This window comes from Microplitis mediator, chromosome 3 (assembly GCF_029852145.1).
Source record: "Microplitis mediator isolate UGA2020A chromosome 3, iyMicMedi2.1, whole genome shotgun sequence".
NCBI lineage: Eukaryota > Metazoa > Arthropoda > Insecta > Hymenoptera > Braconidae > Microplitis > Microplitis mediator.
Window position 1 is genome coordinate 6,749,764 of NC_079971.1, and position 24,201 is coordinate 6,773,964.

The 24,201-nt window shown below is 29.5% G+C and overlaps 3 protein-coding genes across 10 annotated transcripts in view; 1 reads left to right on the plus strand and 2 right to left on the minus strand.

The window, feature by feature from the left end:
* On the minus strand, positions 1-9,062 carry LOC130665394 (divergent protein kinase domain 1C). 4 transcript variants are annotated; one of them, XM_057465742.1, is made up of 5 exons: positions 8,929-9,062; positions 8,659-8,867; positions 3,103-3,263; positions 2,333-3,020; positions 1-1,692 (listed from the first exon to the last, which is right to left on the minus strand). In XM_057465742.1, the coding sequence occupies exons 3-5, from the start codon at positions 3,240-3,242 to the stop codon at positions 1,450-1,452; spliced, it is 1,071 nt and encodes a 356-aa protein (XP_057321725.1). In that variant the 5' UTR covers positions 3,243-3,263; positions 8,659-8,867; positions 8,929-9,062; the 3' UTR covers positions 1-1,449. The 4 variants fall into 4 exon arrangements, with proteins under 4 accessions (XP_057321725.1, XP_057321723.1, XP_057321724.1 ...); XM_057465740.1 differs by lacking the exons at positions 8,659-8,867; positions 8,929-9,062 and adding exons at positions 4,042-4,169; positions 5,071-5,190; XM_057465741.1 differs by lacking the exons at positions 8,659-8,867; positions 8,929-9,062 and adding an exon at positions 5,071-5,204.
* On the plus strand, positions 3,963-17,414 carry LOC130665392 (glycogen-binding subunit 76A). 5 transcript variants are annotated; one of them, XM_057465737.1, is made up of 2 exons: positions 3,963-4,100; positions 11,422-17,414. In XM_057465737.1, exon 2 carries the CDS (start codon positions 11,488-11,490, stop codon positions 13,702-13,704), a length of 2,217 nt encoding a protein of 738 aa, XP_057321720.1. In that variant the 5' UTR covers positions 3,963-4,100; positions 11,422-11,487; the 3' UTR covers positions 13,705-17,414. The 5 variants fall into 5 exon arrangements, with proteins under 5 accessions (XP_057321720.1, XP_057321719.1, XP_057321718.1 ...); XM_057465736.1 differs by lacking the exon at positions 3,963-4,100 and adding an exon at positions 4,521-4,671; XM_057465735.1 differs by lacking the exon at positions 3,963-4,100 and adding an exon at positions 5,248-5,389.
* The window catches only part of LOC130665395 (heparan sulfate 2-O-sulfotransferase pipe), a 20,812-nt gene continuing 13,073 nt past the window's right edge, over positions 16,463-24,201 (minus strand). Inside the window, exons 4-8 of the mRNA XM_057465744.1 lie at positions 21,800-22,006; positions 21,636-21,715; positions 21,261-21,542; positions 18,843-18,997; positions 16,463-18,765 (exon numbers count right to left, since the gene is read on the minus strand). Of these exons, the coding sequence (XP_057321727.1) occupies positions 18,578-18,765; positions 18,843-18,997; positions 21,261-21,542; positions 21,636-21,715; positions 21,800-22,006 (912 nt within the window). The 3' untranslated portion in view covers positions 16,463-18,577. The remainder of the gene's footprint in view (positions 18,766-18,842; positions 18,998-21,260; positions 21,543-21,635; positions 21,716-21,799; positions 22,007-24,201) is intronic.

The window sequence follows — 24,201 nt, forward strand, 5'->3', positions numbered from 1 at the left end:
ATTTATTTTTATTGATAATAAATGGATTGTAATAATTTACTGAGCATACAACTAAGCAATTAATTACATCTAGACTGTAGAAAATTTGCGGAGTAAATTCGGAGAGAATGCGGAGCAGATGACTGTGGATTTATTTAATACCCTTGGAGTAAAATTCACTCTCAAGAGAAGTTTGTTATAATTTTTAAACTCCGGATTGGAGTGAAATTCACTCCTAGAAGGAGTTTATTTTAGTTTTAAAACTTCGGTTCGGAGTAAATGCAGATGTAAATAAAATCCAGATGACTCCGAAATCACTCTGTGGGAAAAACAAACTCTTCATTTACTTCGTATGCAGAGTATTTTTTAAAACTCCAAGTAACGGAGTGAATTGACTGTATATTTATTTAATATCCTTGGAGTAAAATTTACTCCGAAGGGGAGTTAATTGTAATTTTGAAACTCCAGCTCGAAGTGAAATTCACTCCTAAAGGGAGTTTATTTTACTATTAAAACTCCGAATTACACTGTAAAAAATTTTTTGGACCCGATGTAGTGTAAATGTCTCGGTGTAAAAATTTAGGCGGTGTGAATTTAAAATTTTTACACCGCCAAACGTGTAAATGTATAATTCTTGATCATTTTGCATTGAGAAAATTAATCATAAAAATATTGAAATGTTCAAAATACTATTTAATATCTAAATAAAATCAATGTAGTTATTGATTAAGTAGTTAAAAATATTCAATGATTGTTTGTTGCTCATTAATTAAAATTACACCGAGTAACACGGAATGGTGTAAAAAAAGTAGATTACACTGTGGAAAAATTACACGAATGGAAAATTTACACCGAGCGAATTTTACACCGTTATTTCATACTACACGGCCGTGTATTGTTCTCCGGGTCCATTTTTACACCGAAATTTTTTACAGTGTAGAGTCAATGCGGATTTTAAAAAAATCCAGATCAGTCTGAAATCACTCCGTAGGAAAAAAACTCCTCATTTACTCCGTTAGCGGAGTGATTTTTTCTAAAATTCAGGAACTCCAAGTGAATTCAAATTTAAACAAAATTCATAATCACTCCGAATTCACTCCCGATTTTTTATAACGTACTCATTATTGTAGTTGCTATTTTTTAACTAAAATATTTGCTTACTCTTCTCATAAATTAAAAATATTTCATAAGTAATTTAATGGAAAAAATTGGACTATCGTAAATTATTTGAGACTATCAATAATTAATTAGTTAATAAATAAAAATATTTATTCAACTATTGGTCCTTGAGTAGATTTTTGTATTTTTACTCTTTGACTTATTTTTGAGACCTAATTAAATATCTTAATGCGCTATTCGTTAATATTAACGAGTAATTATAATTAACTAAATACTATTCTTTAAAATAATCGTAACACTATTAAGGCCGGAGACATTTATTTTAAAAAATAAATAATAATAAACTATTATCTATATAGAAGCTGCGTAATGTCGAACCATATCAGTCAGTATATCATAAAGTTTTGTTTTTATGGTCAATGGAGTTGATATCTTTGATAAATTCTCAAAATTAATGTATCGTGGACGTCCAATGTGCGCACATTGGTTGAGTAAAGCTGTAAGGTTTTCATTAGTTTTTCGAGACATGAGTAATCCAGGTATTATGATCGTACCTGAAAGTGTCCAGCCAAGGAAAACTTTTTCGCAAACTATCTATAAGTTTGATAAATTTTTATTATTAATATTATTTTCATAATTACACGAAAAAAACAGACATAAAAAATGTACGAATTTTTGTTATGCTATCGATCAAACTTGAAACCGGAAGTTGTCATAAAAAAATTATTATGCTGTACTATAATTATTATTGCGAGCCCCTAAAAATTTTATATATTCTACTGTAATTTTTATTTTAGACAAATAATTTTCCTAACAATTTATCGATAAGTTTTAAGTTTATAATATTTTTTTTACACAGAAAAAAAAAAACGATTTTTTCGCACGAAAAATTTTTATTCGCTCCAAGAAAATTTTTGTATTAAAAACTGGAAACAAAAAATTTTCTTGAGCCAAGAAAAGATTTTTTTGGGCAATGAAAAAATTTCTTGAGTTATGAAATTTTTTCTAATCCTTAAGAAAATTTTTGTTTTAATTTCCTAATGCAAAATTTTTCTTGCGTCAAAAAATTCTTTTTTTCTGTGTAATTCAGCACAATAATTTTTTGACGACTCAACTTCCTGTTTCAAGTTTAGTCAACAATAAAATTTCGTAGATTATTTAAGTCCATTTTTCTTCGAGCTTTTCGAAGATAGATAAATTTTGATTACTATTATTGTTATAATTTATAATTTACCTGTAAGTTGTTATTAATCACAGGCGACTCACAGAGTTTATTAACAGAACAGACAGATTTGCAGTCAAAATAATCACAGTCATTGTGTTTGATACATGTCCGTCCATCTGCAGTCAAACGACTAGCAACTGCTTTAGGAAACACAGCATCAAGATCCAGATATTTGAGACGTTGACCACCAATAGGAAGTCCAAAGTGATAGATCTTAACGTCACAAAGAATAAAAGACTCTGGAAAATTATTCTCTAACTCGTCTATTAGATCTAAAATCATTATGGCGATTTGAAGTCTTTTTGACCAATCGTGCGTCGTGTCTAAAAGAGCTAAGGCAGTTGTTGGATTTTTAATTGGCATCGCATATTCAACAGCATAAAAAGTTCCACATGTTCCAATTAAACGTGGGAATATTTCTCTGTCTTCGTAAAGAATCGAAATAAGATATTCGTTTTCCTGTAGAAGCGACCAAATATTTTCCATTTCAAAGTTACGTCTCGTTTCATCAGTCTCTAAATGACCCAGTCGTAAATGACTTAATCTTTCTAGTTGTCTATTACCAATAGTTATATTGAGCCTTGTAAATACTAAGTCACTTATCATTTTTTCAAATTCTTTTTCTGATGGATAGTGTTTGTATCCAAGAGTATCAATCCAATGGAGCGATTCGTATTGTTCTGATGGCAATCGTTTTCTAAAAACATTTTTTTTTTATTAATGTCGTGGTATTAATAATAATAATTAATTAAACTATACTAATAATTGGTAATTAGTACTTGGAAGATTTAAATACAATTCTCGTAGTCTCCCAATACGCTGAGAAAACAACTTCTTTACCAGAATGCAGATTTTCACAGGTAAAAGAATGAATACTCTGTTTTAAACATAAGGGTTCACATAAAACTCCCATAGCCATCCCATTTTCATAATTATTACACTGAAAAAATATAAACAAATAGTATAAATATTTCTCGCTCCTAAAAATTTTTGTTTTCAATCTAGGGTAACAGTGCCAAATATTGACCGAGTACCATTTTTTGACCGGGTACTTAAACACGAAAATGGGAAAATTGCGAAATTTAATTCATGAAAAATATGTAATTTTCAATTTCCCATTAATACAATTTACTAATTTTTCCATTTTTAGGGTGTTTAGGTACCCGGTCATTAAATGGGACTCGGTCAATATTTGGTACTGTTACCCTGTAATGCAAAAAATTTCTTGACGATTAAAAATTTTTTACACCAAGAAATATTTTGCATTTTGAATTTGAAGAAAAAAATTTTTCTTAGCTTTAAAAAAATTTCTTAGCGCAAAAATTTTTTTCTTGCCCCTAGAAAATTTCTGGTTTAAATTTATAATGCAAAAAATTTCTTGGGTCAGGTAAAAATTTTCTTGGGGTGAGTAAAATTTTTTTTTCGCCCCTAGAAAATTTCTGGTCTAAATTTATAATGCAAAAAATTTATTGGGTCAAGTAAAAATTTTCTTGGGGCGAGTAAAATTTTTTTGCGCGAAGAAATTCTTTTTTTTTGTGTATATTTAAATAAATAAATTGAAGAGCGCGCCAATTATTGGGACATGATTGACAGAACTAATGCGCGGGCGCTTTTTCTCCCATTCATTTTATCTATACTGATTATTGTATTCGTATGTAATAAAAACTCCTGGTTAGCTGTATTTGTGTAGTTTTTATTTTAATAAAAGTAGTGCTTACCACGTCTGACACTTGTCGCCGTGCTTCAAAATTTGAACAGATAATGCCCCAGTGGTAGAGTAAGTAAATAATTAAAATAAATGTGAATAAAATACCGCCGGTAAAATATTTATTGTGATAAATAAATCCTGGAATTCGTCGTATATTCATTTTTAAAATCGGGTGTCATACAAAATATATGTACAGTAAAAATTATTTTATAATCAGACTACTATATGACGTTTTGTATATACAGTGACCCGATAAATGAAACAACAGTTCATCACGTAGTCTTAATTAATAAATACTATTTTAGTTTATATGTCCGCATGTTACTTCATATGATGAGTATAGAGAAATATCATGCGCTTGTGCTGTAGCTCGACTAAATGTATATATAGGCTCAATGCGGTCAAATATACTCTGGGCACTGCAGCACGCGGAAATTTAAGAACCAAATTTTTTTATTTAATCCTACGTCGCTGCTGCAGCAAAGCTGACAGTCCACTTTATTGAAATTTAAACATTTTATTTCACTTTACTTAAATAATTTGTCTTAGACATGGTTTTGCTTGATATAATTATTGACAGTAAATTGTATAAACAGATGTACATTTTCAAAAGTATACTCGATTCCCGCGCATACGAAAGGTAAAATAAATGTTTAATTTTGCTACTGAAGATACGAAATCGGCAGCGTAAATATTAATTCCTCTTGGGCGGCAAACTGACAAGATACTGAAGTCTAATAAGTTTTTGATTTTTTTCCAAAACGACAAAAAAAAAAATTCAAAAAATTTCTATAGTTTTTCAATTTTCTACATGCGCATATTTTTTTGTAACTGATTTGTTTAAAAAGTAAAAAATTGTTAATTGTTTGCCTTCAAAATCAAAACTGACGTAATTTTTTTTTGAAACATGAATATAAAGTGATAAATTAATTAGACAGTAGACGACATCACTGTTAATTAGATATGTTATTATTTCATAGGAAAATTTAGTAAATTTTCAAAAAAATAGTATTTTTGAAACTAATTTCAAATAATTTACCCATAGAAATTCCGTCGCGCACATGATCTGAGATGTCTCGTTAATAGGGTAGATAGTCACTCATTACATTCAATGAATCCGAATCTGCACCTGCGTGTTACGTATTGACCTTGGATGCCCTTGTGTAAGAACGTAGCGACGTGCAGAATAACCCGGAGTGGGGCTTACGCTGATGTTGTGATCATTTGAGTTGTCATGAAATTTTTCGGAGCCGGAAGATAATTCAAAAATATATCAGAAGTGGTTTCAAAAAAAGTTCACAATAGTGACAGTGTTTTTTTTGTGACTAATTAATTGTGCCAAGGCTTTAGTATTAACGGTGAGAAAATACATTTTCAAAAATAACATAATTATTTTTCCAAATTTCGATTAAGCCACAGAAAATTTAATTACTTTCCTTTGAGGGTCAGGAAAAAATTTCTCAAAACATGCAGATAAATTTGAAAATAAATGAGCGATTTTGACGATTTGGAGTAACGTCAATTTGTTAATTAAAGAGCCAATTGCGTTTTATAATATAATAACGCGATGTAAATAGTTATTGCCGTATATTTATCATGATTACGCACTATCCGAGTGTCTTGTAACCCTCGATATAAAACATTTTCTTCGAGATATCGACGCAAACTTTCTTCACTATGGAATATTCCGCGTCTTTATTAGCTTGACATGTTATTATAAATACATGAGAAAACATCACGACGATGTCGTTTTACATGTTTACTAGCCCACATGGATTAAAGTTAAACCGGTTGGTTGTCTATCGTGTTCTTGTACTTGCATTCATTTAAAGGGCCTTTGACCTCAAGGGCCTTTATAAATACCTTTCAAAATTACCTCTATTCTATATTTAAAAACAAGATTTTTGATATTTTTTTAATTTTCAAATTCCCATTATTTTTAGTGTGAACATAAAATACATTAATATTTAAAATTTAAATTACATAAAATAATTTAATATTAATTTTCGAATGTAATAATTTTTTGCACTTATCAGTGTAAGTTTAATTTGTGAGGGAGATTATTTTTTTATTATTAAATATTGATAATAAGTATCAATAGCAAATACATATGCATATATGTAGAAATATATATAATGTTAGTGATGTATATTAAACAATTTAAAGAATGAAAACAAAATATATGAGTGAATTGAGCAACGATTATATGTAAAAGCTAAAATTGAATTTGAGAAGTGCTATTTCCAGCAGACGTTCTTGTCGTCGTCGTCTTCTGGCACATTTCCATCATATCGAACATTTGCTCTTTTAAAATTAAACGTCAGAGCCGGTGGCTTCAGATCAGTATAATAAATACACACAAGTAAATTATTTTAACGCGCATTCAGCGCGTGGGCTGCAGACAATAACCAGCTTTATATGTAGACAGAGTGTGTGTTTTACGGCAGCAGATTTACTCAGTACATTGTCAGATCTATGACCTAGCCATCCAATCTTTCTATTCTATTTATTTTACACCCCCTTCTTCGTCTCATCTTCAGTATCTATTTTTGTATTCAGCGAAAGGTCGTCGCAAAAACAAGTTAGGAAGTACTATATATATACATGAAAGTCACTAAAATATAATAAACTCAGCTGCAATGAGAAATTACTAGTGTAATAAATAATTTTAATTTTTGTTTTTATATATAAATATATTCATAAAAAAAATTCATTTAATTTTTATCATTTTTGTTAACATACTTTTTAATAATGTGACGATTTTTTTACTGCTGACACTTGATTTATTACACAGAAAAAATTTATTTCTTGGCGCTAAAAATTTTTTTGAGTTTGAATTGAAAATAAAATTTTTTTTGAGGCGAGTAAAAATTTTTTACGTCAAAAAAAAATTAAAAATAAAAATGATACTGAAGTAAGCCGAGGTCTAATAATGTTTAGATTTTTTTCAAAACGATAAATAATAAAAAAAAAATATTTTAAAAAATTGCACCTACAGTTTATTAAATTTTCTACATGTGCATATTTTTAGTTTTTTTTTTTTTTTTTTTTTTAATTGATTTGTTGAAAAAAAATCTGAAAATTCTAATTGCCTGTTAACTTCTGTAATAAATAAAAATATTAAAAATACATCATTTTTGTTCTTCTTATTAATATTTAAGACGTATCTGGGTTTTGTTTGGAATTTATTCGTAATAGCCTGATACTATTTTTAAAAAAAGCTTGAGTGCATCGAGACATTTTGAATGATGCATGATTCGGAGTCACTAAAATAAATTTATATCAAACTACGCGCGTTTAAACAACAAAAATTAACATACTTAATAGTGAGCAATAGATGATACTATTAGTTACTGAGTCCAATATATACATATATATATAACTTGAGTGGTTTCGATTAGGGTCAATAGCCTAGTGTTTCTAATAGAAATTTAAACTCACTTGAGATTTAAGACGTAAAAGAAGCAGATCAACTGAAAGAATAAAATGGATATTGAGGTATTACTTTTTTTTTTTTTTTAATCTGTTATGATAAATGAATTCACATGTATGCACACATGCTCGCTTATATTATTTGTTCGAGAAGGAGTGGTTGCTATGTAACGCGGCAGAGGGGTCCTTCAGAAAGACAGAGTTTCATTTAGTTCGTCCAGTTTAGCTCGTTCAAGAAGTTGTTTCGTTGCATCCAATCAGTTGTGAATGTGCCACGCGCACGACGAGTGTGAGAATATTACCGGCTTATCATTTAAATTGCTCATTTAATTTATACTTTATCACTTATTTTTAAGAACTAACGTCACAAATGTTAAACCGCAATCATTTTTATTATCATGATAATTATCATTGCTACTGTTGAGTAATGAGCAAAAAATTTAACATATTGTACGAATTTAAATAATTATTTAACGTACACTGAAATAACTTTTAAACGGCAAATTTTAAATTGCGCTTACGAGACCTTGTTTGCAAACGGAGTACCGGTCAATCGCATGAGTACCTTGACATCAAATTACTGTCCTTACTCGTCAATTTACACGGTGGATAAAATTATTTTTTTTATTGATTCATATTTTTTCACGTCAAAAAAAAAACAACATTACAGTAAATAATTAATTTTTTAATGTTAATATTAATTACGTTCATAAAAAAAAGTTAATAAGATCTGAAGATTAGTTTGCTTTTAGTGTGAAAATAATGAATTACTTCATGTAAATGTTTACATGTATAAATAATGATAAGAATTAAACAGGAGTAAATTCATTTCAAGTTCAAGATCAATAACCCAACCACTTACTGAAGAGGAAAACAAATTTTTTATGTTTGTGGAATAAAAAAAAAGTTGAAAATTTCCATATAAAAATAAAAATTATCTATGTACATATATATACATATATACATATAAGTTGATAAAATAATTGAATAATTATTTTTAGTATTAAATTAAAAATTTCTTGTTTAATTATAATAATTATTTTAATTACTGATAGACGATGACTGATGATCACTCATAAGTCGTATGATATTGCGATTGTTCTTGACATTTGGATTTAAAAACAATTTAAAAATATAAACTGTAAATAAATTCAATTGGATATTTAATTTAGCAAAATATCAAAATATACATTACCTTAAATATATATAATTTTAAATTTAAAATTACATAATAATTGCAATACTATTGTACTCTAAAGTGTCGAGTGCACGTGCACGTGCTGAGATTATAAACGTGCATTGAACCAACTGACGTCTATCGTAAGTCTAGGCAATAAATTGTTATGTAATGATCGAGGTAGTTAGCCTGTAGTAATTCTACTAAGTGTAAAGACGTATTGAACACTGAAATACAAAGTAAATTCACTAGTACGCTATATAGTGTAAAGTAAGTCGATGGTCTTACCGAGCCGAAGACTAATAAAGATAAATACTCTAACCGGCAATCATGGTCATGATTCATGTCAATTGGGCTGAATTGTCCTTGATAAAAATAAAATGATTTACTAATATTATGTTATCCGGTGAGTGAGAGTAATAAATACTAGGCGACTTTAGTTTTGAATTTAAATATATTAAATTTAATCATCGGCGCATAATAATATTCTTATCTAACCGGTCTGTTGTTGATCTGCGAGTACATATTTGTGCCTGATATAAATATTTTGTAATCTCCACGAGTTATTTGCGTGACCAAGTGATTATATAGCAACTAAACATGATTTCGCATAGCTATACATCAGAGGTTTGTCTAATTTTTTTAAAATCTGGGCCTCGGCCAAAAAACCTGTTCACTTTACTACTTATTATTATTCGTCTGGCGTTTTAGCAAATAATATAAAATTATAAACAAATTTTTACTGCCACTATTACTTAGGCTGTCTTTATGCATTGTAAAAAATTGGGAGTGAATTCGGAGTGATTACGGATTTTATTTAAATCTGCAGTTACTCCGATTTGGAGTTTTAATATTAAAATAAACTCCGTTTAGGAGTCAATTTTACTCCGAAGGAACCATCATCCGCTCATGAGTCTGACAAATTTTAATTTATTAGTAAATAGAGTAAATAATTAATAAAATTAAATTGAAAAAAATTCGCATTTAAAAAATTTTAAAATTAATAAATGCATTTTTTATAAATATCGTTTTTTAAATTATTTGCTCTATTTATTTATAACTTTAAATTTGTCTGATATCTGCTACATTCACACTCGTTATCCGCTCCGGATTTACTTCGCTAATTTTTTACAATGTACTGTAAAAAGAGCGTTGTTAAAAATGGACTCGATTTAACACCGCGTGATAATAAAATTAAATAACACAGGTGTAGACGGTGTCAAAATACCGGTGTTAAATCGGCGTAAAAGAAAATTCCACTTATAGAAATTAGAAAAAAAAATGAATTACATATAAAAAAATCGGTCTGTCAGTTGACCCTGCGGGCCAGCCCCAAAACTTCCCGCTGTTTTCGAGCTCGTTGAGCTAGAAAACATTATTGTGAATACATTTTCGAGCTCTTCGAGCTCGAAAATACTTTTGTATGCCGTTGTTTTGTAAAAAACCATTTTTTAGCATTTCCTTCTCCCACGATATCTCGCGAACGAATTAACCGATTTTGATGGTTGAGGTGGCAATCGACGTGTTTTATCAAGTTCTGAAGCTGATCAAATTTTGAAATTGATTTATTTAGCCGTTTTTGAGAAATTTCAAAAAAACCAAGGAAAAAATGTTTTTTGAATTCTTTCGTCAACGGTTGCTCTTGAACGAATAAACCGATTTTGATGGGTGAGGTGGCATTCGACGCGGCTTATAGAGTTTTAGAGCTGATTAGATTTTGGAATCAATCCATCGAGCAAATTAAAAGTTATCCAAATAAAACATTTTCGAAAAAATTTTATTTTTGAAATATCTCTGAACGCACCCTACCGATTAAGTTCAAATTTTTACGGCTTCAAAACATTAACAAGCCGCGTCGAATGACACCTCAACGATCAAAATCGGTTCATCCGTTCAAGAGTTATGAATATTTACATACATACATACGTACGTACGTACGTACGTACACACATACATACACTCGGACATCATCGTGAAATTAGTCAGGATAGCTTCCTAGGACCTCGAAACGTCGACATCTGATGGAAATTTGATTTTCGTAAATCGGACCGAAACCAATAACTTCCCGAATTTTTGAAAATTTACAATTTTCTTAGCGGGAAGTTAAAAATTAAAAAATTTAATGAATATTATCTGGAGGAAATTTAAATTTTGCTATGTACTTATTTAAATAATTACACTCTAAAACCACGGGTGTTATAAGTGTATTATATTAACACATATTGAATGTGTTCTATGTTTAAAGCCATAAACAAAACTATAGTTTTTTGTAGTCATTTAAAACACGTATCACGGTGTGTTAAAAATCTATAGATTGCTTATGGCGTTTCAATGTTATTCGGCAAGTGTGTTAATTTCGAGTACACACTTGGTTTTAGAGTGAATTTATGTTATACGTAATTTATTTAAAAATTACACAATTTTACGCCCGCCATTTCAATCACCAATAATTTAATTAATTAATAAATATACTGTCACAATGTAGTGGTCGAGTAAGTAAAAATATTCACAAAGTTAAATATTTTTAACAGCGAAAAATATTTTAACACCGTGAAATTTTTTTAACACCGGTAAAGAATATTTATTTCAACACCGCTTTCGGTTTTTAAATTTAACACCGAAAATTTTAACACTTACACCGCCTCAACTTACCCCGGTTTTTTTACACTGCATGTCTCGAACGTTTGTTCACCTGGAATAAGTTTATTTTAATCATAGTGTATATTAGATCCTCTATAATATCCACGGTATAATAATTAGTACTTTTATTTATATTTTCAGCGAAACAGAAATCACGAAACCCCATTGGGTGAGGCTGCTATTTCATTTCCTCCGAGTGCCCACGAGATGGGAAGCACAGACTCACCTGACGACAATCATTGTGCCGGTGGTTCATCTTGTGGACTTGTAAGTTCATTATTCCCAACAATTTGCCGTGGTCGTGCCGAAGCATTTGCTCGACGTCTTCATCGCCGATTGACGTCACTTAACGGTACTGATGCAGAAACTAACTACGATGATGACGACGACATCGAAGAGAATTATAATAACGATGAAACATGCAATGAAAATAAAAATTCAAACAAACTCACGACGCGAAATCCTGTAAAAAATCACGTCTATCAACGACAGCCGCATCATACATCAGAGTCTGATCTGTATTTTGACTTTGATCTCTCACCAGACCTAGAAAACGGCGATACAGAAATAGGCTCTCCAGATCAAGTTTTAAATGCTGCAGAGATCGCCAGTTTATTGGTCAATCACTCAGATATTTTAAAAGCGAATAAGGATGTCTGTGATTTTTCATCTCACACTGAGCAACCAGAGCAAGAAAATAATTTAGTGTACTGTGATTCGGAATCAGGATGTGGATTTTCGTCTCCTTTAAACGGCACTCCTTCAGATGATCACAATAACGAAATTTATTTTGATCCAGTAAGTTCTGATAATGATAAGACACGTTCTGACTGTTTTTACGATCCTATTAATTCTTCTGAAAGCGATGTTTGTCATGCGTCTAATGATAAAACCAAATCCGATTCTCATAAGCCACCGGGACGCCGAAGAATAGATTTGCATAAATCACAGAAAACTCAAGATACATCGGAATCAAGTTCTTCTGTTAAAAGTAATCTGCAACAACTGGACGAGTTGAATAAAAAATCAGCAGTGACGTATAGCTCTGAAGAATCTCTTGATAATGCGAGCTCTTTAGACACAACATCGCCAAGTCACGAGTCTCTTTGGAGTACTTTTGATGATAGTACTGTGTCACTTCAAAATGACAGCTTATCAACTCCCCCATTACCTGATACTATTTCTAAGTCATATTCAGACTCAGAACTGACTCCACACACTCGTTTACCAGAAATAAATGTAGAATCGGCATCATCTAGCGATGAAGTTGACTGTTTTTATAGAAATAATCACAATAACGATAAAATAAAATCATCGGATTTAGTTTTAAGTTCAAATGACCTCAGTGCGGCTTCGACGGGTGACAGTTTTTCAACTGACACCAGTAGCATTGATAAACCAGACGCTTTAGTTACCGAGTGTCCATTGGACGAACAATCGCCATCGACAATTAAACCTTTAAATAACGTAGAAAATTTAGAAAATATAAGTGATGAAATAAACGGTATGCGAATACAAGAAACATCATCACAAGACAGCGACCCACTAGTTAATAATAAAGACAAAGCCATAAGTAATCTCGAAATAGAAGAAAATGAGGAAATTGATGAAAAAAAAAATGAAGAAGAAGATGAAGAGGGACATGAGCCGCGACCACTTCGAGTAAGACGATGCTCGTCTCTCAAGACTGGGAAAACACCCCCTGGAACTCCTGGTAGAAAGAAAATTGTCCGTTTTGCTGACGCTCTTGGTCTTGATCTCGCTGATGTCAGAACATTTTTAGATGAAATTCCAAAAGTGCCTAACTCTGCCTTCTCAGACCTAAGTTATGATCAACTTTTCCACAAGGATTCGAGCCCCGGTTTATATGACAGCAGTGGATCTGATTACTCTAGATCGAATTTAAATACTTTAAATATAAAGCCGGTAACGGGTAGTACGGGAATGAAATTTGATACAATGCTGGTCCCGCTTTTTCAACAACCAGGAGGTCTTCCGAGTTTCATGGATCTTGTGCGAGAGCGACAGGTGTGTCTTGAAAATGTTATTGTACAGGATCCACTGTCGATGTGTATCCAAGGAACCGTACGGGTAAAAAATCTCGACTTCCATAAATCCGTCCACATAAGATACAGTTTAGATTCATGGAAAAGTTACAGCGATCTACAGGCACTATATTTACAAAATTCATGTGATGGGTTTAGTGATAAATTTACATTTCAACTCTACTGTCGTCCCTTGAAAGTCGGCGCGAAACTTGAACTCGCGGTACGATTTCAGTGTAAGGGTGTTCAGTACTGGGACAATAACTCAGGTTTTAATTATTGCTTCCAATGTTTACCAACGAGTCAAGCCATTAATTACATACCAATTACGTCATCGCAAAACTGCTATACAAACAATTGGTCGATGAATTTTTACTAAGGCCTATTTGTTATATGAATATATATTTACTTGTTGATTATTCATATTTTACATGGCAATACAAAATATTTTTTTCAATGACTAAGAAGAAAAAAACGATCGCATCGGCTAAGATATTTTTATATAAAAAGAACAATAACAGAATTATTTACTTCCGAGTGTCCGTCTGTTTTAAACTGGAAAATATTTATTAAGTTTTTTTTTAAAGTCATATTTTAACTCATCAATAAGTGAGGGAAACAAAAAAAAGAAAATGCTAAATTCATATTTTTAAGTGTTATATTGGGGTCAAAAAAATTGATGTAGTCTAAAAGTAGGATTTCACCTATTTTTTGTTTTCAAAATAATTCTTTGTGATTTTTTTTTAAATTTATTTTTAAGTTGTTTATTTTAATCGGACGAAAAAAAATAAACTAATCTTCGGCGGTCCACTGGCGAAGCATTTTTTATTTTTCGAACGATAATGACGCACTCAAATATTAATAATTTTTCCAATAATTCATATTTGAGTAAACTATTAAACGAAAGAAATCGAATATTTTTAACGTCAGAAGAAATTTTTGAAAAACCGAAAATAGGTGAAAGATAAAATGATTATCAAAATATAAAAGTAGAAAATTTTTCGTATTTGTGTAAAGAAAAAAGTCTGTGTTAAAAATTTTATGTTAAATATTTAACATTTTTGTGTGTGAATTTAACACACGGTTGTTGTGTTGTTTGATCAGTTCATTTTTAACACAAAAAAATGTTAATTGAAACAAAAGTAACATTTACTCAGTGTTACTTTCCAAACAAGTGTTAACACTTTTAAAATGCAACTTTAACATAGAGCGCGTGTTAATTCATTAAAGTAACACAAAGAATGTGTTAAATTTACCGTAGTCACTTGTTAAGATTAACATACATTTTTATAAGTATCAAAATAACACAAATAAGAATGTTAAATTAACACTTTACGTGTGTTGCAGATAACATTTTAATGTGTAAAAGTTTCAGAACCGGTAACAGAGAATAACATTTATTTGTGTTATTTTTTTAACATTAATAAAAATGTTAAATTAACACTTTACGTGTGTTGCAGATAACATTTTAATGTGTAAAAGTTTCAGAACCGGTAACAGAGAGTAACATTTTTTTGTGTTATTTTTTTAACACAAATGAAAAATGTTAAAACAACATAAAAATTTGTGTAAAATATTGTTTTAACACATAGTTTTGTGTTAATTTCTACAAAATTTTTTTTACAGTGTAACATAATACTCTGAGACCTTTGACAAAATAATAAATAAATAAAAATTTATCGCTTATTAAGACTTTAGTCGCTTATCGGAAATTATTTTTAACATTTACAAAAATATGAAACACTGTTATTTATATCAAAAATGTCTATATGTGTGTATGAATTTAACAAGTATTTTTTAAACAACAAGCATATTTACGAAGGAATTAAATAAATATTTGTTTAGTCTCTTATCATAGAGATCAAGCTTAAAAAAACAACACAATAATGCATACCAAGTGTTACATCACAAGTATATCAGTCATTTACTGTTTAGCGATATACATATATATATATGCATATAAATAGAATCGTTATCAATTTGTTAGTGAAATTAATGTAATAGTAATCTACTTCTAATTATGTCTATAAAAATTTATGATAGTGTTATATATTTTATAGCACGACGTAGTGATTAGCGTAAATATTTTTTTTTTATTAACAATTTGGATTGTACACAGAAGCAGAATTTTTTTCTCTCAAAAAATTTTTTTTTGCTCCAAGATAATTTTCGCTTCCAATTTAAAATGCGAAAAATTTTCTGGGGGCGAGTAAAAATTTTTGGTGGCGAAAAATTATTTCTTTCTGTGTAGTAGAGTAGAATTACCATTTATGGCCAGTGCTCCATTTTTGAACATTCAATACTTTATTTAAATTTTTCAAGTGTCCAAAATTGGACCTACAGTGGCCAAAAACGGTACCTCTACCCTATATTTTTATATATATTGCATAATTTCTTTGTTCAATAGAGTTTTCTAGTCTTGTATTTTTTTTTTAATTATAAACCGGCAATATGTCAAAAAATACATCGGCTCAAATGAAATTTACAATAATTATCAATACTTTTGTGTTATTACTCATAATTATAATATCGTAATTAGGTAATAAGGTTAAATAAAATAATTAATTGTTGAATTTCTTGTCGTATAGATGTTAGAATTTTTTAGATTATGTATATATTTCAATATAATTGATATATATTATCTATTATTGTTGTAACCTCGTGACATTACTTTGTTTCGACAATCGATATCACTATTATTTTTTTCAATTAATTTTATTATAACTATGAATAATTATCTGTATTTTCGTTATGCTCGCAATTGTTATTTTATTATCTAGTTGTTATTTTGTTTGACAGGGGAGGAGGGATTTGTACCTGAAAAATTTATAAGATATTAAACGAAATATTAATAATAATTGATTTAATAACTGAATTAAATGAAATATTTTTTACACATATTAATTAAATTAACTATCAACAATAATTATAAATAGCAATATTACAACGAATGTTAATCCTAAATTATGATAGATAAGAAAGCCTATAAAATAAAGTTAATTATTAAGGAGGGAGAGGGGTCTGAGATACAAAACTAAGAGCATGTTTTTGTAAATTTTTTTTCAGAGACCTCCCTAATTGAAAATTCCGACTGAAACCGCTGAATTCCGGTTGACTCCAATTGAATCCGATTGAAATCCGATAGACTTTCAATCGGAATTCATTGGTTTCAATCAGAGTTTTTAATCAGGGCTTCTTTATTAAAATTCTTAATATTTGTAACATTGTTACGCATCATTTCAAGAATATTCTGCTAAATTTTCATACAAAAGTATTGAAAAATAAGCCCGTGGTAAACGGGAGAGACGAGTCGCTTTAAAAAAAAAGTCTCCATGCAGGAGGCTGGATAACTCATGACTGCTTCATTTGAAATTCAAAAACCAAAAAGATTTCTTTAGTACATAAGTTCATCTTGGATTTGAACGAAGGATTTTTTTTTTCAATTACTACTTATTTTGTAATTAAACAAAAGGAGCAATTTTTGGTAAAAATCAGAATCTTTCGATTGCACCTTTACCAAAAATTCAAAAATTAATATTTTGTTTATTCCTTCGTTCAAATCCAAGATAAACTTATGTACTAAAGAAATCTTTTTGGTTTTTTAGTTTTAGATGTAGCGGTCATGAGTTATCCTGCCTATCGCATGAAGGCTTTTTTTTAAGTGACTCGTCTCTCCCCACTACTACTGGCTTATTTTTCAATATTTTTTCATGAAAATTTAGCAGAAAATTCTTGGAATGATGCTTGATAATGTCACAAATTTTAAGAATTTTAATAACGAAGATACTCTGAAAATAAAATCACAAAATATCCTCTTTTTTGTCTCAGACCCCTTTCCTCTCTTAAATTTAAAATATTATTATTGTAAATGTATGTTTATATGTATTTAAAATTGTATAAATATATATATAATATATTGGCTGAATGAATCTTTTTGATGAAAATAATATATGTAATAATTAAAGTAGATATCACGAGACTGATAAAAAATGAATTGGTAATCAGAGCGCATATTAACTGTAATGTACAATTGTAATATCTGTAATTGTCGTACGTTTATCGATTAATAAATTCAGTGAAAATAAATCATTTTTTTTTCAGAAATTTTATATTTTTTTTTGTTTGACCAGATAATTTCTGATACGTCATGACGACAGTAATTAAATATAAAAATTCCATAGTACTTTGAATATTTATCACTACAAGTATAAATATATATGAAAAATTTTCTTGCCAAGGTCGAATGTCTCAAAAAATATTGTTTACAAATTTGTTTTGTGCTGAACAGCTGGCGAGATGGTAGTAAATGTTAAAAAAATAATGAATATGTAACTCACGGGCAGACGGCAAGGAAATTTTTTTACATTCTATTATATAATTGTGGTGATGATAAAAAATTTTCATAAATTGTAAAGTTCACTCTCGTGACTTTTATTGAGTTATGCGTTTATTGATTAATTAATATTTAGAGTAAACAGATAATTAATAATACACTTTATCATTTATTCATTAAATATCTTATTTGTTGATGATAATTATATAAATTGATAATATATTAATCTAAAAAAATAGTCTTTATATATATCACATGGACAAACAAATATCAATTTATTTCATAATTTTTTGTTATCAACTTTTTGAATTGCGATTAAAATTCTCGCTCTTTCTTTGTCTCTCTCTATATATATTTATATATACACTGCAAAAAATTTGCGGAGTAAACGTGGATTAAATCCAGAGTGAATGCGGAGCGAATTACTGTTTATTTATTTGATTCCCTTGGAGTGAAAGTGACTCCGAAGGGGAGTTTATTTTAATATTAAAACTCCGGTTCAGAATAAATGCGGATTTAAATAAAATCCAGATCACTTCGTTAAAAAACATACTCCTTATTTACTCCGTATGCAGAGTAATTCATTTTTAAAGTGCGAGGGACAGAGTGAATGAGGCGCGGATGATTCTGCATTTATTTAATCTCCTTGAAGTAAAATTCACTTCGAAGCGGAGTTTACCTCAATACTAAAATTCCAGTTCGGAGTAAATGCGGATTGCAATTAAATCTAGATCACTCCGAAATCACTCAGCTCAAAAAATTAACTCCCTATTAACTCCTTATGCGAAGTTATTTTTTTTAACTTCGAAATTCTAAGCCACGAAGTGAATTCGAATTCGAATAAAATCCGTACCCACTCCCGATTTTTTACAGTATATATTTACATATATATCTATATATATATGTATTGTAAAAATATTTACAAGCTATTAGCGTCATTGGTTGTAGATAATTTCAAAGCTCTTAACTGTCTGTGTAATCGTTGTCTGCAAAATTGATAAAATTCAATCTCTCTTGTGAAGTTTTTTCTTACCATTTCTTTTATTTCTTCACTTACTGGAGGTTTGAATGAATTCCGATTAATTTTTTTAAATGAATTCATTTCATCTGTACAAAAAAATAAATAATTATTATATTTTCTACTGGCATAGTAAAGCGGTAATGTGAATAAATAAATTTTTTACCCCAATAAAGTTCAGTCGCACCCTCGAAAAACTGAGGAATGTAATTTTCAAGGACAGTGAGAGTCGTATTAACGTCTTCCAGTACTCCGACGACAGCATAATGTTTTTCTACTGACAACTTGGCTCTTTCTAATGCACCAGCCGTGTTAAATGGCCTGAAAATTTACTGTTATAAATGGCTGGTCTATTTTTCTCCAAGTTCATTATTATTCATTAAGTCGCTAATAGTTACTTGTAAATAATTAAAATTGAAATTTAATAATGAATCAATTATTCGTGATCTGTAATTACGGCGAGATCGATCTTTGCGAAAGTATATTGTTATTTTATTTAAACACCTGTTATTTCTATGCCAACTCTCTATAGATTTTAATTCTCAATTAATTCTAGTATTTATTTTCACATCTACTTTTTAATTATACAAAAATTCATTTATCGTAAGCTACTGACAGCTTCAAATATTAATTTTATTAAACCAAACCATTTTTCTTTATTGACTTTTTATTGAGATGAATAAACAACACACTCGAATAAAAATAATAAGCAAAAATTATAATGTGGAAAGTAAACTGAAACCACCAATGGGTCCGATAATTTATACTTTTGATAAAAGTAAAACGTGATATCATAAATTAAAAATTACTAAGCGTTTATATATTTTATTACGAAAAAAAATTTATTTTGAATCAAGAAAATTTTTTGGAAGACAAACGTTTTCAGGAACAAAGTCAAGATTTTCTTGGGCCAAGAAAATTTGGCTCGAGGAGATTTCTTCTTTAACCGAAAAAATTGAAGAAAGTTTTCAAAATTGACAAAAGTAAAAATTATTGGATCCTTTTTTTTTGTGATTTCTGTTTACTTTCTAACATCACACAGAAAGTAGTGCATCTACTGCACGGAAAAAAAATATTAGTAAATGTTACTGAGATTCTCGTCATCAGCGCGCCTAGACCGAATCTCAGCAAATATTATGGAGTAGAACGTAAGAAATTAATAACAGATGCATTTTTTTGACAAGTGTCTTGTAGTGTTTTGAGGTTTAACTAGTAATTTTAAATCGTCAAGCAGTATATTTCAACGATTAACTGTTAATTATAGCAGTTTAAACATTAAAATCATAATTTTACTGATTGTCATTAGTTATTGAACATAACATAAATATTTAGAACTTAAACTACAATTATTGTCAATCATTTTTTTCCGTGTGCACAGAAAAGAGGATTTCTTGACTCAAGAAAATTTTCTAATATAGAAACTTTTTAATTTTAATCCGAAGAAAGTTTTCGTTTTCAATTTATAATGCAAAAAATTTCTGAGGACAAGTAAAAATTTTCTTAGGGCAAGAAATTTTTTTTTTTCTGTGTACTGATTAAATTTTCTAATATAATTTTAAAATAATTTTGGTAAGGTAAAAGCCCCTATACCCGCTCAGTACCATTAGTCGCTCACTTTAACTGTTTAAGGCGTTTTTTTTTTTTTTTAAATTACAACTAAAAATATTATTATTGATAAATAATTATTTGTGAATTTAAATATATTAAAATATGATGTATCAAATTATTTTATAATAGATTATAAATTCAAATTAAATGACTGTTTTCAAAATCGCACTCAGCCGGGCATTTTTTACTTTAATGTTCATTCGGTAGATTAAATTTAGGATACGTCAAATTTTTTAAGAATTGTTATAACTATATCTTATTAAATACATTTTTAAAATTCATGAAATTTTATATTATGAAAGAATAAAATAGTATAATTTATAAATTATTTGTCCAAATCAATAAACTTATCATAGTTTAATTGATATTGTCTTTGAGCGACTATTGGGCCATGTGTTGATCGAGTAATGGTACATCACAACTTTTAGTGAGCGACGATGGGTACACTCAAGGACCTTATTTAAAAAATTAATAATAATTAATTATCAACATTATTCTTCAAACTTAAATTTCATTCTAATGCTCGAAACTTCAAAAAATAACTGTAAAAAAAAATATGGTTTTTCATTTTATTCATTAATTTATATTGAGCGATTTAATCTCACTCCAATGAAAAGTGAGCGGGTATAGGGCTTTTTACCTTACACTGTAAAAAATTAGCGGAGTGAATGCGGAATAAATGCAGAGCAGATGACTGTGTATTTATTTAATCCCCTTGGAGTGAAATTTACTCCTATAAAAACTTTATTTTAATATCAAAACCCCGAATCGGAGTGAATGCAGATTTAGATAAAATCTACATCACTCCGAAATCACTTCTTGAAGCAACAATCTCTTTATTTACTACATATGCAGCGTAATTTTTTTTTTAAACTTTGGAACTCTGAGTAACGGAGAGAAACTAAATCTGTGATCACTCTGAATTCACTCGAAATTTTTTACAGTGTAAGAACATCATATATTTACTTATACTTACATGCACTTTTCACTGTGACCACAAAAAAATAAAGTTTGTCTTCTGTGATCGCCTATGCCTTCATGATACTCCCCTTCAATATACCGGCATTCGCGATCTCCATTCAAGACACAGCTTTCAAAGTCTTTCTTCAGCCATTCAGGATCAGGAAGCGGCAAATCTGGAAATATTTGTTTTCTCTCGACGTAGTACCAAGGCGCGCGTACGTAGTAATACCAAGATATTACTCGTTCAACCGGATCCCTAACAACATTCATATAAATTGGCTGAGGAAGATTGAACCTATTAAATAAAGAAAGAAATAAACATATTAGACAGAAGATAAGTATAATTTTTATATACACGTTATAGACACAAGATATTAAAGATACTCACTCAGTAAAGTTTGTGAAGCAAACGTGTTTCACGTAGACGGATGGTTCGTTGTAGCTGTTAACGAGTCTTACAAGCTGGCGCTGTACAAATAAAAATTTATAATTACTTTACTTATTTTTTTACCATACTCAATATTTATCTACTATACTGCCGTGACTGTATACCTGCTCATAAGGTGCAAGTCTTATAGTTTCGACGCGTTGCACTTGATCTCTGTTGAATGCAAAGTTATTTCTCACGGAAAGTCTTCTTAGCAGTTGCATGAACGTTTGGGATCCAACTTTTGGTACGCGATTGAAGAAGAGAACGTGTTTGTCAGCTCGTTTCGTATTATTTAGTGCATTTAAATCCAATGGTTCGAGATGATCGTACTAAAATTATATCCATACAAACAAATCAATACATGAATATATAAAATATGTAGATTAGACTGTCAGAAAAACAATTTTTTTTTTTATTAAATACATCTCAAAAGTTACTCTAATAAAAAAAAATCCTAAAATTTCGGCTCTGGACCTCAAAAATTGAGCTGGTGCAGGGGGGGGGGGGTCCTCTTTCTAATTTAAAATAAATTTTTTCCCCGTTTCAACCTCTAACTTTTTTTCTATCAACTTTAAGCGTATGACACAAGAAAACTTTTTTGTAGAGAAATTAATTTCCTACAAGATCTCAAAATTTAAAAAACGGAATAAAAATTTTTCAGATAGTTATTTACAGAATTGAAAAAAAAAATTTTTTTCAATGTATTTTTTTATTATTAAAGTAACTTTTGATATGTATTTAATAAAAAAAAAATTTCTGACACAGTCTAATATAGACATTAGGGTGCTTCGTTTGAAACGAAAATTTTTTTTTTTAGCGGACAAGAAAATTTTGTTGTTAATGTTGAGAGAAAAATTCCCTGAAAATTTCAGCTCTTTATTTTCAATACTTCCTCTCGAGCATCAAAGTTTTCCCATTTGAAAAGCATGTAAATCGAATAACATTTTTTTTTTATTCCTATAACTTAGCCCGATTTTAAGCTATCGTTTTGAAACCCGTTTTTATTTGTAGAGTATTTGTTGCTTTTTAAAATTGTATAAAACGGTTTTGGTCTAACTCGATCCATGTCGATTGTATCAGCTCCGAAAGTCAATTTTTCACTTTTTTCATTTATTTTTGTTAATAGTGAAGAAATGGCTCATCTTACGAAAAATGTGCAAAGGACCAATCTTTTAGGCAATTTTATCTTCTACAAAATTGCTCATGACACTTATATTGCTAAAGTGCACTGTTCATGAGATACATGCATTTTAACATTTTACAGTAAAAAAGATTAGTGCTATAGTAAGCTTACAATTTTTTTTCAAACGAAACACCCTAATAGACATACACTGTAAAATATTGGAAGTGAATCCGGATTTTATTTAAATCTGTATTCACTCCGTCACACGGAATTTCGGAGTCCAAAAAAAAATCACGCGGAATGAATAGGAATTTTTTATGAGCAGAGTGATTTCGGGGTGACGCGGATTTTTTTTTCAATCCGTATTCACTCCTGGAGTTTTAACATTTAAATAAATTTATGTTTAATACGCGTTAAGTCCTCAGGGACCATTTTCACAGCTACCATTTTTTACAGTGAGTTTTTAAATAAAAAAAACCAGACCTCACTATCTATAGATAAGTTTTTACTATGATTTCATTCTGCAGAGTTTTTTTAAATTTAATATTTTCTAAAACTGAATGAATAAAGAAAAAGTCATCTACTCCGCGTTCACTCCGCAAAATTTTTGCAGTGCATACATATGCCTATATATGTAATTGTATGTAATTTTTCTGTGTTAGTTAACGAGCAGACGATTCGACCTGGATACATCTCGATAGCATGAGAGATTGTTCTGCACGAGGTACGTTCAAAGAGAAAAAAATATACGAGAGTACATATGCAAGGTATTTCAAGCTCCCTCTCGTTAGGATTTTGTATTAATGTGTTTAAAAATTATAGTAAGATATGATGCAATATCTAATTTTATTTGCTTCCATAAATGTTAAATGTTTATTTAAAAGTAAATACATAACTTGAAATACAAGATTTAAAATCCTGATATTTATTACAAACTGTGCCATAAATTTTTTATTGCAGTTCATTTACTGAGCTATTGACCGTAATTTTTTTTTAACAATAATTCAAAGAACAGGTTCACAGGCCGGTTGTTAGGTGGTTTACTATAAGTAAAAAGCGCGTATATAATGATGTGCATACAGGTATTTAAATAAACATTATTAGCGGAAGGTGAAATGCATGAGCATGATTATAATCATAATCGTACGATAATTGTTTTGGGTAATTATGCAAAAGTAGGGCTTCACTTCTTATGGTTTGTAAAAAAAGTCGTTGTGGTTTCAGAAGTTTCTAAAAAAGTGATAAATTTCCAGAATTTTCATGTAAATATGACAATTTGAAAAGTAATTAATTTTTTTAAATAGAACAGAGACTTTTTTATAAACTTGTGGTACATTTTTTAATTCATCGTGATTTTAGATATGGATTTTTATTTGAATTAAAAATTTCGTAGAAATTAAC